Consider the following 15,386-nt stretch of genomic DNA (forward strand, 5'->3'; position numbering starts at 1 on the left):
TTTCAGATTATATCTTCTTAATTAAAGTAATCTAAAAGCAATGTAAGTATAATGTGCTAAGGAGTACAAAGAGTCCCAATTTTTCTGATTATAGACCTTAACCTTTCCCCAAAGGAACTATATATGACAGAGATATACAAATAACAATTTAAGTTCTAGTTTTCGTTATGAAAAGGAGGTAGTAATTTGAAAAAGGTTTTAACATCTTCTGCAATCTCCTAATGACTAATATTTATATAGAAGATATTTTATCACTATTTGATGATGTTAATATGTATTCAACTCATATTTGGAATAATCAATACACTAAAATTCATAAAATTACAAAAAATATACATTTCATAAGATTTGCATTAAAAACTAGTTGACTTTTTTCTTCCAGCTCACAAATTAGCACTCATGTTTTGGTATTGGATTTTATTAAAAGTAAGCATGCAACAGTAAGATATTTTTAAAAATACTCTTTTAGGAAATTATTTTTAAAAAGAAATAATTCTGAAAGGTCAACATACTGTCTTTCCCGAAACTTGTGAATTAAATATGCTTGTGCACTCTCATAATTAGCAGGATAAATATTATGATTTTTACTTTGTAAGTAACAATATATGTTGTACAGATTAATATAAGAACCTCACAAAAGAAACTATATAGTATGAATATTTCAGAAATTGTCAAATACAAAAAACAATATGGTAACAGATGTTATACCAACAAACTTAATCTTAATTCTTTCATCAGAAATTCATCAATACAAATTAAAAAAAATGTAGCTATATCCGTAGTACCAATTATTAATTAACAAGATGAAAACCTAATGTTAACCAAACATACCTGGTTTGGTGTCTTTTTTGTTTTCTTTCTGATATTATAATCTTATTTCAAACTATTTTAGTATAATGTTATAGTTCATAGAAGTTAGGATAGTGTCCTCTTAAAAGCTCCAAATATCAGTAAATAAAGTAGCTATGAAGATTTTTTTAATTCTTTTTTAAAATTGATTTTATTATTTTTTAAAATACACGACAACAGTGGAATGTATTACTATCCTTATTACACATATAGAGCACAATTTTTCATATCTCTGTATATGAAGTATGTTCACATCAATTTATGACATTATACATGTACTTTTTTGCATTACAATTCTTAATACACATATATACCACAATCTTTCATATCTCTGTTTGTATATAAAGTGTGTTGACACCCAATTCAAGTCTTCATACATGTACTTTAAAACACACTGTTTTTTCTCAATGTGTACTGTAACCTTATGACCACAATTTTTAAAAATATAAATATGTCTCCTGATTTATCCTTATTTTATTTTATTTTACATATTTTATTTCTACCATTTGTTTCATTAAAATAAACAGATATGGTCTAATATCTAATATTTGATATATCTAATATTTGATATATTTTCAAAATATCTAATTTTGATAAATTCTGATAGATATTTATTATATTGAAAATGGAGTATAATATATGATTTGGAAGTCCATATCTAAAATGAGTATACAGTGTTATGGTTGAATTCTTCATCAGTTCAATAGAAATAACATTGGCTAAACTTTCAGAAAACAAAGACACAAATTTCAAATGTTTAAGATGTTTCAGTATTTTGTAGTATTGCTTTATTCAGGCTACTATGGTTAAAAAAAAAAAGGAGACTGGTGGCTTATAAACATCAGAAACATACTTTTCACAGTCCTTAAGGCTAGGATGTGCAAGGCTGAGGCAAGGGTAAGTAGGTGCCTTTTTCTCACATACAGCCACCTTGCTCAGACCTCACATGGCAGAAATGGAAAGGATTTCTGTCAGGTTTGCCATAGGTTACTAATCCCTGGGCACCTCCTCAGCCTAATTGCTTCCTACATTGCTCCTCTCCTTCATACTATCAATTTTGAGGTTAAAAATTGCAACATATGAATTGGGGGAGAAAGTTAGCAATATTTGCAGTTTGCAAAGTTGGGTCATATAAATTCTAACAATTCCTATTTCTCAATCTATTTATTTTTAAATCAGGAAAATTCAAAACTGTCTGGTACAAATTATTTTACACTTCCCAAGTGTGTATTTTTCTAGGAAAAACAGGAGAACATTAACAGTTAGTTTGCTTAAACAATGATTTTTATGAGGATAACAGTTGTTTTTTAATTACAATAGAATGCATTTTGACATACAGTACACAAATGGAGCACAACTTCTCATTCCTCTAGCTGTCCATGGTTTAGAGTTACTCCAGTAGTGTAATCATATATGTATATAGGGTAATAATGCCTGTCTCTTTTTACCATTCTTCCCATCCCCACAATCCCAACCCTCACTTCACTCCCGTCTACACAAACCAACCAAAGTGAAGATAACAGTTTTTATTTATTAAAAATATTTTTAAACTTTCATTTTTTTTAAATCAGCTCATCATGAATTCTATGCTGCTTATCAAATATTTTGAATTCTAAGTATCAACCGCTTTTTGACTAAGGAAATATGTGATCACAATTGATTATAGTATTACCTATGTTAACATGTACTGTGATGAATTATCATTTTTTTATTGCTTCAGCCTATTGGTGTAGGCATACCAACAGTTAATTTAAGAAAAAGGAGACCCAATGTTCAGGTAAATGAATGAAGGTAGACTTAGCTGTGCTTTCAAATTTGCTAAATCAGAGTTGAGATCAAGCTTGGTCTTATAGCTTTTGATTAAAACTGCATTTCCTGACATTAGCTTACAGAGCATGAGATGGAAATGAGCATCATTTCTCAATAAACTGCAGCAAAAATTTTATTAATTATGGGAGAGGATATGCGTTGGTGAACTAAAGATTGCTAAGTAATTATGTAATAATATTAACAATCAAGGGTATTCATAATGAGATGGCTTCTAAAAAGGAAATGTTATTAAATATTGTTAAATTAGTGTCAAATCTTTGTGATCCTAACAATTTGCTTGTAAAATTGACTTCTAATTGCAAATAGAAATTCTTATGTGATAGTTTCCATAAACCAGATATTTTAAGCCAAAATTTCTTTGAATTTCTAAAAGTGTAATTTGGGATTAGAAGTTAATTTCCCTTCAGCTAATTGAAAATGTTCAATATTGCAAATAAAAAGTGTGAATATGTACCACCTGGCAAATTTATTACAAAATCTTTGCCATCAACAAGACTTAAAAGTTATTATATATATGCTGGGAATGATGGCTCATACCTGTAATTCCAAAGGCTTGGGAGGCTGAGGCAGGATGACTGCAGATTCAAAGCCAGCCTCAGCAATAGCCAGGAGCTTTGCAACTCAGTGAGACACTGTCTCTAAGATACAAAATTGGGCTGGGGATGTGGCTCAGTGACCAACTGCCCCTGAATTCAATCTCTGGTACGCCCCGAACAAAAAAAAAAAAGTTTGTTTGCTTATTTATTTATTTATGTTTCTGGGCACATTAAAAATAATCAGCATAAAAGGATACTTTCTACAACTTTGAGAATTTCAGAATTTCAAAGAAAGTTCAACATTTAATACTTTCTTTATTAGCTTACCATTTTCTTAAAAAAAGTGTTGGTCACATTACAATGGAGAGGTGGTGTGATTTCAGAAGAGGTTGCTAAACTGTGAATTAGAACTAAGTTTGAGTTTAGTTCTTCTGGAGGCCAATAGTGGAGTACTTCATTTTGTTTACCTGAAAAGCAGTGTCTCTGCCCTGCCCAGACTGTTCATCTGGGAAATGAAGCGTATCTGTTATTACTGGGCCCCTTCTCTTCAAATTTCTGATTTACTTTGGCCTCCAAATTATTTTTAAAGCTTCCGAGGTTGTTCTAAAATGCAGAGAACTGAACTAGTAAAAGCTTCATTTCTCTTCCAGCTCTAGAGCTCCAAGAAAATCTGAATTTCATGTTGTTGCATATAAGTCCCTGAATCTTTTACAATTTTTATAAAGATTATTATTATGTGTAGGTCATTCTTGATATTGATATTTTGTTACTCTCCTTGCATGTTTTCTTTTTATGTATCATCTTAAATTATACTTTTTGCAATCCTGCATTTTAGTGAATTTTAATTTTTGTAGCAAAATCAAACATTGCATGTAAATATTATGATTAAAAAATAAACATCCTGAATAATAGTTTACGTTATTTTTGTTTTCATTCTAAGAAAATTCCAAATGGCAATCTAGCAACCATATAAGACTTTTCAATTTGAGGGATATTTTTGAACGATGAAGTATTGTAATCGTAGTGACAAATAATTATTTCAAATTCAAAATTTGCTAATATTGCATCCTGCCTTTTATTTTCACAAAATGAATGATTGTTATGACAGTTGATATTTAAATTTTGCAAATAGAATTGTCACATATTTAAAATGAGCAAAAATAATGGGCATTCAGAGACCATAGGATCAAACAAATTTCTATTCTTAATCTTGTCTTGGTTTTTTCTTATTAGAATTCTGAAAATTTTTCAGTCCCTATACCTGTGATGAGTCTTTTTAAAAAGTGGCCTGTCAGATTGCCATTTAAAAATACAAGTGGTGCATTGATATGTTTCTGTTATGATTTCATTTTCTTCTCTGTGTCTTTATATGTTGGATTGGGACATGATCTTCATATTGCCAAATCTTCCTGATAATGCCTCCTCCCTGCATGCTGTTTGGGTCTGGTCATGCTATGCATTATCCATTGCATGTAAGATAAATATTCTTTTTTTTCTGTTTTCATTTTATCATTTTGATTATTTTTCACTTTGTTTGCATTGAGTTTGTTAAAATTTTAATTCTGTTTTGAGGGTGTTTATATGAGGATGGTTTATTTCATGGAAGTTTACATAGGCACTTCTGAAATATTAGATTGAGTGTCCTTTCATTAGGGACTTTCTAGGTTTCTTTTTCTTTCACTTTATTTATGTATTTATTTGTTTGTTTGTTTTGATACTGAGTAATCAGAATGGAATCCACTGGGCACTTTATTCCCAACCGTTATTTATTTATTTGTTTATTTATTTATTTTTAATTTGGAGACAGGGTCTCACTAAGTTGCTTAAGGCCTCCTTAAGTTGCCAGACTGGCCTCAAACCTGCGGTCCTTCTGTCTCAGCCTTCTGAGTCACTGGGGTTACAGGTGTGCAACACTTTTCCCAGCTCATTTTCTTAACCACAGATTTGAAGACTTTTCAGTATTACCCTTTTATTTTCTTCTTATGATGTATGTTTTTATTTTCTTCTTATGGAATATTTATTTGCTTCTAAATCAAAACTATGCCCTCCAAATGATGTTATTGGGGGCGCAGGTTGGGGTAACAGGGATTGAACTCAGGGGCACTTGACCACTGAGCCATATCCCCAGTCCTATTTTGTATTTTATTTAGAGACAGGGTCTCATTGAGTCTTTAGCACCTTGCTTTTGCTGAGGCTGGCTTTGAACTCGGGATCCTCCTGTCTCAGCCTCCCTGGCCACCTGGCCAAATGATGGTATGTTTCTCTTTCAAAAAATTAAATATTTGGCCTGGAACAGTGGTGAAAAACTGTAATCCCAGGTGCTCAGTATGCTGAGGCAGAAGGATTGCAAGTTCAAAGCAGCCTCAGCAACTTTGTGAAGCCCTAAATAAGGGAGATCCTGTCTCCAAATTAAAAAAAAAAAAAAAGACCTAGGGATGCTGATCAGTGGTTAAGTGACCCTTGGTTAAATCCCCAGTACCAAAAACAAACAAACAAAAAATCAAATACTTAGACTTTTAGTAATATAGAACCTTCTGATTATAGTCAAAGAGTTCTTAAGCAGTGAATATAGTTCAGTTTTAAAAATACAGGTGAGGGCTGGGTTCGTGGCTCAGTGATAGAGTGCTTACCTCACATGTGTGAGGCACTGTGTTAAATTCTTAGCACCATATATAAATAAATGAATAAAATAAAAGTCCATCAACAACTGAAAATATATTTTAAAAAATACAGGTGAGATTATCTTTGTTTAATTTGCCTTTAAGTATTCTCATTCATCAAAAACTAAGGGAATAAAAAAAAATATACTTTTTAAAATGGAGTTATTCCTTGAAGGCAGTTTTTTCATAATTATAAAATACTGTGTATGCTGTTATCCATACCCCAAAAAGATATGCTTAATTTTAATAAATTTTTAACTGTTCCTTTTGTGTTTGAAAGTCTACTCTCCTAAAGTTGTGTTTCAAATAGTGATGATGAAAAGGGAGGCTGATAATTACCAAGAATCTGGTGATTGGGCATTAATCTAGAACAGTGTGCATTTAATACCACTACCTAATTAAGTCTGAGACTGGGGTAATGTTTATTTTAATAAACATTTAAAATCTAGTTTCTAAAATTTTGCATTTATAAAATCATACATATTATGATTTATTGTTCTAGTGAACTTTGAAATTCTATGACATGTTACTTAGCAGGTGTTTTAAAGGATTGCATTGATTTACTTCAGTAAGTCTTCAATATGTGATTGTGAAATTAAAATAATAGTATCATATACTTATATATAAATAAATTATCTTATTCCATGGTGAACTTTATTTGTTATTATGCATCAGCAAGAAAAGTCAGGAAATAGTATTTAGTTAAACTTTAATTAAAATAGCTAATCTTAATAAAAGTCTTTGTGACTTGACCACAAGTTTTCTTATAAAATCTTAATAGTTTGAATTAATAAAATATAAAATTTCTGAGATTTAAGTATATAAAACTAACTTATTTCTTTTCCTTATGCATATTGAGAAGAAAGTATAGGTCTTATAGAATTTGTTTTACTTAGAAAATTCAAACTAGTTTTAAAAACATTTTTTCCATACGCAGTCTATTTTTTATCTGAACTACAGCTTGGGATGCTTACTTATGGCCTTTGTTTTATTGTCACATTGCTATATTTTGCACTTTGTCATTCTAATTAAAGGAAAGAAAGTTGTGAATGGATCTTCAAAAGTCATATTCCCATAGGCTTATGATTATAAATGCAGTGTATAATACAACATTCAGGGTGAGACTGTTTTTCATTTGATGATTAATTACAATTAATCTACTGCATTTAAAGCTCAATCTCTTAGCTCTGTCTACTTTCATGTACATATGTTCATGAAATAGTTTCATGTGCATATGAAAGAAGATACCTCTATCAATTACTAATGTATCTTAGGTAAGTAACTTTTAGAGAATTAATTTCATCTTTAAATATCCATTAAATTAACTCTTTTACACAGCATCATTTTATAATATCATATGTAATTAGTTGTTATTGTTTTCTGTGTAGAACCCCAAATCTCAGGAGCCAGTCACATTGGATTTCCTTGATGCAGAGTTAGAGAATGATATTAAAGTAGAGGTGAGTGTGACCAACAGGACAAAGGCAGACCTCAGGTCACTGCTTCACTTCTTCCACGCCTCAAGTATCTGTCCAGCAACTGTGTTGTGTTAGGCTGTCTCTTAGGTACTACACACACAAAGATGAATATCCTCTATCTTTAAATTTTCTAGGTTCTATCTTCTCATCCAAATGGTGTTATGAGAAGACATAAATATTTCAAGTTGGGTATGACCTAAATGTTTTACTCCTTTCATAGATAGAGGTATTTTAACTATTCCAATACAAAAAGGACAGAGATTCAATAAAAGTCCTACAAATGGACATTACCACACAATTGAAAGAGGAGTTGGGAAGCATCCAGCCACCTGACCACATGAGGAAAACATGAGCAGAGCAGCTGCCATGTTTGTCTTTGCGCACTTTACTCAGCAAATTTCTACTTTATTTCAAAACCAAAATCACATGTCACTTCCTCTGAGAGGGTCTTTCATGATAATAATGGGTTAATAGTTAAAAATAACACTAAGTACATGATATCAGTCATGGATTTTCAAGAGTCTTTGAGAAAGGTATGGAACATTTTATTATAGCTATTACACTGATGATAACTTTGCAGTAAACAGAAGTTAAATAGTAACTAAAAAAGTTACTCAGTAAGTTGCAGGAGTAGGCTCTTGTACTCCAGAACACAAGTTTGGGGTATTTTTTCCAGAAAGATTAACTTCTTCTTTCATCTTTTCAAAAGTTACATATTTCTTTTAAAACTTGTCACAGCATATTTCAATTTGAACTCAATTGACTCATTTTACAGATTTACTCCCTCATTGCACAACCATAAGATTTAACTATGATTATCCTAGGCTGTGGCATAGAGCTAGGATGTTTTCCCTGGCTAATGAATATTTGTTGTCAAGTGTTATATACAATAAAGTAGGATAAGGTAGTGGTGGCAAAATGGATGTCTGAACTCCTCCCTGCTCAGTCACCACAATGATCATCACAACATTTAGTCTCTCTAAGTCTTGTTTCCCCTCAGTTAACATAGTGATTGCATGAAATAATATCTAGAAAGAGCTTGGAAAAATATCTGCTTTGTGGTCAAGTGTTCATTATTTTGGAGCCTTGATGGACATTCAAGTTACCTAAGGAGCTGCTCTCTGCTCTTTCCTTTTGTGTTTTTCAGACCTCAAGTATTTTAATTAAATTAGACTAATCACATCCTCTTCACATTTAATTTTTTTCTCACACCAAGTTTGTTCACTTATTATCTGTAGTGACCAAATGCCAAATGCAAATGTCCAATTGTGTTACAGAAAATGAAAAATAAGCTAAAGAAAATTTTGATAATTTCCAGTAGATGAATATTTTGTAAATTAATGTGACCTAATTCATTTTTTAAAATTTGGGAAATTGCCTATAAGGAAGCTAAACTGTGTCTTATTAAATCCCAGTAGGTTTTTATAAGTCTCTCTATCCCTTACTTATATTGTATTTGTACTGTCGGAGATGACAAATGGAAACTGAATAAGGATAAAAAGTATTGGGAAATAAAATTTACAGATTTATATTATTATATTTTGTACCTGTTCAAATATATAAAAATTAATGTCATTGTCTGCATAATTATAATGCACTAATAAAAATTAAAAAATTCTTTCTCATATAAATCTGATTAGGTGAAGTTGAAATTTGAAATATTCCATAGTACATGCTAATTCTGTAAATGCATATGCATTTCTCTTTCTCAATGAGAACTTTTCATGTAAATGTAGCCAGCCTATAAGACAGTTGACTACTTTTTTTTTTTTTTTACTAATTATGTTTCAAAAATTAATGACTGGTTGAAAAAATTTATTTCAGGTGCTTTTGTTATTTTAAAATGATATAAAATGATCAGAGTTTGACAACTTTAAAAAATAATTCCCAGAGAACAACTGCAACTAATAGTCAAACCAATCTACCATTTATATTCATTCTGTTCAAAATAAGGAAAAACATTCAAAAATGAATATAATCATACTTCAATAGGTCTGCTTGGTTCCTGGAATAAAGTAGTTGTTTCATTTTCCCTTAGATTCGAAATAAAATGATAGATGGAGAAAGTGGAGAAAAAACCTTCAGAACTCTGGTTAAATCTCAAGATGAGGTAAGAATTCATTCTTTTGTATTCTTAAAGTATGTGTTAATAATAATCGATCTTGAGAATTTGTCTTTCCTTTCTGCTAATCTGGTATTTACTTATATAACAAGGAAGTTTCTAATGAAAATTTTTCTTTTAAGACACTTTTTAACTAGGGGAATATTTTACTAAGATATTTTCAACTCTTTTCAAAATATTTTTTGAAATAATATCGCTGTAAGTTTTTTGCTATATATATATTTTTTTAAATCATTGAAAGCTATATTTGATGCCTGTATATTTTATCATTATAAGAAATAAAACACACAACTTAATGTTGTGCTGTTTTTAGCAACAATGAAAATTGAAGTTAATATTGAAAAGCTGTATGTTTTATGATTTATGCATACAGACATTCTAATTGTTGTGTTCTGTATGTTGTTTTGTGTTTTTGTTTTTCATTTACTTGTTTGTAGTTGGACTTATCTCTGTTTTTACTATTTATAGATTTTCTGCATTTAAATCTGAAATTAAAATATGAGCTAGCACAAACGACCTCATTTATCACTGACTTATTTACTAAACTTATATTTCTTTATGTTTGTATGTAAGATCTCTTGTGGATAAGGAATAGCTAACCATTAATCAGTCATGTGGAATGAAAAAGGACATTCATATATTTGAGTATCTCAAAAATATATAGGACTCAGAGGCTTTTGTGCCTGGAACTTTAACTTTAGCTTTTATATATAAATTATATCCGTCCCTCTGAAATCTCATACTTTTTTCCCAGATTCTCTCCAATTCCTCAGCAGATGTTTCCAAAGATGGACCTAGGTTCTAAATGTGGTCCTTCATTAGCACATGGCTTTTCTCATTTTAATATCATTATGAGTCCCTCTTACCAGAGCCTGAGGAGGTATATATAAACTTCAGTCTTTATTGAGCTATCTACTCAGTATTGACTTAGACTTTAGCCATGCTCTTTTCCCTTTCACTCCCTGCATGAAGGATGTAAACTACTCAACAGTACCCCTCACCTCTCTGTGTTGTTCCAAGAACTGTGACCTGCACATTCTTTCCTCAGCTTACCAAGTTATCTTCATTCTATTTACTTACATTGATATTTTTCCTCCTTCATATTATTGCATATTCCTTTCTTTGACTAATTTCCACTTATAAATCTTTAAAATTTTAGATTTTTTTTCCTTGAATGTGTGATTAAAAGCAGATATAGCTGTTAAACTTCAATTACAATATAAACGCCCTCCAGGTTTTTGTATATTCAATTAAAGAAAATTTGTTTACCCTGTGAATGAGTATATCAGTTGAGAAGTGACTGTGAATTTCATTCTCTTTTGTTGTAGGAAATCATGTAATTTTTCTTGACACCATTTTCCATTTTTGTGAGATTGAAAACACAGCACATCTCAAAATGTCTGGCATTATGAGTCACAAATAATTTAAAATTCCTTACATGTGAAATGTTTCCCACAGAGCCTTTCTTCTTATCTGATTTATTGAATAGTTTTTACCCACACTTGTCTCAAATTAATTTGTAAACATTTTCAAATTAATCCTGTCCACCCATCCTTCCATCCACCGTACATACACCTACACACACGTGCACACACACCCACACAGAGCAGTAGGAGGGTTTGATGTATAAAAGCAAAATTAAATAGTCATTATAAAAGTGGATTTGGCCTCAGACATTTTTCTTAACCCTGAAAATGTAAGTGCATTATCTCCTTCTTAAGGCTTATTTCTTGATCAATAAATTATGAGAAATAAGATCTACTCCTGGGGTTTGAGTAAGTGAGATAAATGACAGTAAGATATTTAGCATGGTGCATAATGCTGAATAACCCTTCCACAAAATTTTTAATATGGTGAGGATAATAAAGCTGGAGATAATTGACAAAATTAAAAGTCGAATATGTGCCATCACTGTACCTAAAGGAAGAAAGATCGAGAATGTCTTTATACCATTACTCAATAGCTGCATATGAAAGATTTTATATCCGTGAAGTTATTTAACTCGGCATTTCCTTTCTCTAGTAGATTAGGTGTCTTCCTAACCTTCAGTAACATCAAGTAATTAGCCTCTTAACAAACCATAGTAATACCATAATTAAAGCTTAATAAGAACAGTAATAATATACTAATTTGGATCTAGACACACTGATGACATTCATTTCCTGATATTCCTATTCACTCTAAACTATATCTGAGTCGTGGTCTTTTTCATTATTAAACTTCAGTTTTCAGAAAATATTTTCAGGTTTTCTTTTTCTTTGGCATAAACTGTTAAGATCTAATACTTTTTAACTCCTTAAATTGTATCATCTGGATACTTATTTCTGTTCTAAAATTTTTATTTTCTCTCAAACATACACCCATAATGGAAAAAATAAATTGAGGATAGATTCTATCATACATTTATGAAGAAGGCTGTGAATGACTGCAGAATTTATAAGTAAATATTATTACTCCATTCTTCATATGAATTCATGAAGATATGAGTTGATAATGATGAAGTCAAACTTTTTTCTAGAGATATATTGATAAAGGAAACAGGACATACACATGGACACCTGTCAATGGCACAGATTACAGGTAATTAGTTACATTTATATGTGTATTATGGAAAAATAATGTTCAATGCCTTTTTCTAGTTTTTAGTTGCCACAATTTCAATGGATGAATATTGTCTTTGCATTTTCATAAGCTGTTTTTAATGTGATTTCCAATAGAAAGTTATTCTCTCACCAACGTAAAAATGTATTAAAGTTATAGCACCTGATTTTTCAAGATAGAAAAGATGGGGAAAGCTAGCAATATTAAAATCTGTCAATAAAAACATATGTTTTAAATCTGTATTTTTTTGTCTAATTATATTACTGATAAATGTTGACAAAAATCCCCATAATATTTTATAGCTGTCACTTCCACTGACTTCCTCTTTTAAGTTGGGATTTTGCTTATTTTACTTGCATTTAAGTTGCAAATTAACCTAAAAGTACAGCTTATTTTCTCCTCATAGCATCTGTTATAAAAGACTTAGTTGATGTAATTTGCTCCCACTGAATAACAGTTCATTAATATCAGGATCTATCCCATTAGCTGAGCTTGGAGAATTAGACAGCCTAATCCCTGATCATCGCTTGGAAGATTCCTCCCTTTCTCCAAACCTGCTGAGCATTTCCTTCACTTTCTCACTTCAATTCCCCTCTCAGCTCACTGCTTTCCCTCTGGCCTGGCTCCCTGCATCCTCATAATACTGAGGTTTATATGAGTACATCATTCTTGTTACTCCTTCTCTCTTTTTTTCCTCATTAAAAGGAACTCTCATCTTTGAATCTCATGTCACCAGACTACACTATCCACCTTTCTCTGTTTAGCAGTTGTCTCCCTCTTATTCCTATAAGATTGCCTCATTATCAGTCTCTCCTACATTCATATAGATCAGTATTTTTCAAATTATTATAACATATGGACACTGGCATAAAGTAAAACAAAAATTTCAAAGCAGTTTAAAAGTACAAGCTGTAAATTTTATCATTAGATTCCACAGGCAGAGTTAGCCTGTCAAATTGCTGTAAAATTTCCTAAATATTTACTTTCAATTTCTGTATTTTTCTGTTCATGGGATAATAATTATTTGCAAATTAGCTAGGTCTATGCACTACATTTCAAGTAGTATTTATATAGATGAGTGTTCTGGTGCCCAAACTTCCGTTTTTTCCCTCCTGTCCTCTACTGATATTGTCATCCTCAGCCTTACCCATTTATTCCAAAGTCAGGTTCCATAGCTCTTATAGTATCATCTGCAACTCCTTCATAATCTAATGGAGATGTTTTCATCCAACCTTTGATTATCACTTTCTAGATTTCCACCCCTCTCACAAGTAACCTGATGACAGCAATCCTTTGTCTCAATTGAGATAAGAAACCCAGCAATCCCTTCTCTCTTTCCACTGTCCTTGTGACCCTCTTTATTTAACAGAAATTCCTTGGATCCTATGTTCACTTTCTTGCACACACCCCAGCCCAAGTCCCTTTATCAGACTTCCTTCAGGTTTGACAAAATACCAATTCTGGTTAAGTTCAATTATAACCACACTTCACTAAAAATGGTTGAAGCAAAGTATTTACAAACCCATATCACCTAAAATTGGTGAACACTTATCTCAAGTGGGCCTTAATAATGCCTGGGGTTCTCAATAATCCAGGAAATATAGGGTGCTTATAGATGATTGATGACAGTTTCTTCTTTTTCTTCAAACCCATAATACTCCTCATCCATTTTTTCTTGGGTGGTGTCTTTGCTTCCATTACTGTGAAAATAGAAATGGAAAGAATTCCCACTCCCCTGCCAGTACATAGCTGCTTACATCTGGACCTCTGTTTTTGTTCCTGTTGATATTCTCAACACACTAAAATGAGTGAGCTTAACACCTGAAAACAATTGTACCCTACTCACAACCTCCCAATAATTTACTGTCTCATTTGGTGTAGCTTCCAGAGCCCACCATGGTGCCCTAAACCATGGATCTCACTCAGTGCCACCTCTCTAAATCATTGTCCACTGCACATGCTCTGGTTAAGCCACACTGTCCCCCTTGTTGCTGTTCATAAACACTGGCACTCTTCTGTCTCATTGCATTTGTTCCCGAAGTGACTTCTGCCCCACATGATTTTTCCTAGATAGACCATATGCTTATATCCTCATCTTCATGTTATTGCTTACTTTTCATTTCCTCAGAAAGTCCTTTTCCAACCATCCTAATTAAAATGGTAAGTGCCTCACCATACTCCATGTCTCCTTCCTCTGCTTTGTGTTTTCCATAACCCTGTCATCTTTTACTTTAAACACAGGCACATATACATGAGCCATATAATACATATAATGATATTCTCTTTTGTTGGAAGGGGTTACTGGGGATTAAACTTAGGGGCACTCAACCACTGAGCCACATTCCCAGGCCTATTTTGTATTTTCTTTAGAGACAGGGTCTCACTGAGTTACTCAGTGCCTCACCATTGCTGAGGCTGGCTTTGAACTTGCGATCCTCCTGTCTCAGCCTCCCTAGTCACTGGGGTTACAGGCATGTGCCAATGCAACCAGTGATAGTCTTGATTCTCATTTGTCCTCTTTTACTACTAAGTTCTAAGGGGCAATGACTTTTCCCTGTGTCTTATGAATCATCAGCTTTCCGACAGTGGCATATAGTAGGCACTCTATAAATATGTCCAGAATTGAAGAATTTCTATTTGAAGTTGACAAAAATTTAATCAGAGAAATTTCCAGTCTGTCTCATTCTGTCAGATTCATATAATGATGTCCAAAACTTCCATTGCAGTAACGAAACATGAAAGTCTCTTATGACATATTTCTGTGCAATTAACATGTATCCTAACTAATAGGCTGTGGTGACCTCAAGTATTTCTTTTTATATTCCGTTCCTTTCCAACTCCTCATAATATACACATAATCTTTAAGGGGAGCCAAGAGTGCTAGGGAATATTTCTAAAGCTAAATGTTGTTATCATAGAAACCTGTCTCTTTGTTCCTAGAATGGTATATACAGTAGATATAGAAGAGAAGAACATACATATTAATGTCTTCACATGGCACATGCCAGTCCTTCTTCCTTTTCTTGGTTTTGACACATTTTAGGATTTATTAAGAAACACTAGAATGACTATTTTAATTATTTTACTTATTTCAGTCTATTAATTCCTATCTCTAATTTTTATCTAGGCATCTCTTTACATTTACACAATCTTCATACACATATACATATTATTCATTTTCCTCCCTCTTTCTCAATTATTGCCATTTTTCAGTTTTTGGATAAACTCACTAAAAGGTGTGGAGAAGGCAGCAGGGAGCCCTGTCTCTTGAGAGTGAGAATGTGCACTGTGCTCTGTTATTCAGGTGAAC

At 32.1% G+C, this 15,386-nt stretch overlaps 1 protein-coding gene across 14 annotated transcripts in view; it reads left to right on the top strand.

Moving 5' to 3' along the window:
• Cacna2d1 (calcium voltage-gated channel auxiliary subunit alpha2delta 1) overlaps positions 1-15,386 on the top strand; it is a 467,177-nt gene that overhangs the window by 409,576 nt on the left and 42,215 nt on the right. For 6 of the 14 annotated variants that reach the window (XM_058585488.1, XM_046464140.2, XM_046464143.2 and 3 more), the window contains exons 19-22: positions 2,570-2,626; positions 7,264-7,335; positions 9,392-9,463; positions 11,994-12,055. In XM_058585488.1, coding sequence (XP_058441471.1) covers positions 2,570-2,626; positions 7,264-7,335; positions 9,392-9,463; positions 11,994-12,055 — 263 coding nt within the window. The remainder of the gene's footprint in view (positions 1-2,569; positions 2,627-7,263; positions 7,336-9,391; positions 9,464-11,993; positions 12,056-15,386) is intronic. The other 8 variants (XM_046464145.2, XM_046464146.2, XM_046464150.2 and 5 more) reach the window with 3 other exon arrangements.

Source organism: Marmota monax, unplaced genomic scaffold (genome assembly GCF_021218885.2).
Source record: "Marmota monax isolate L192 unplaced genomic scaffold, Marmota_monax_Labrador192_F-V1.1 WCK01_AAM20220418_F8-fsc00065, whole genome shotgun sequence".
Lineage (NCBI taxonomy): Eukaryota > Metazoa > Chordata > Mammalia > Rodentia > Sciuridae > Marmota > Marmota monax.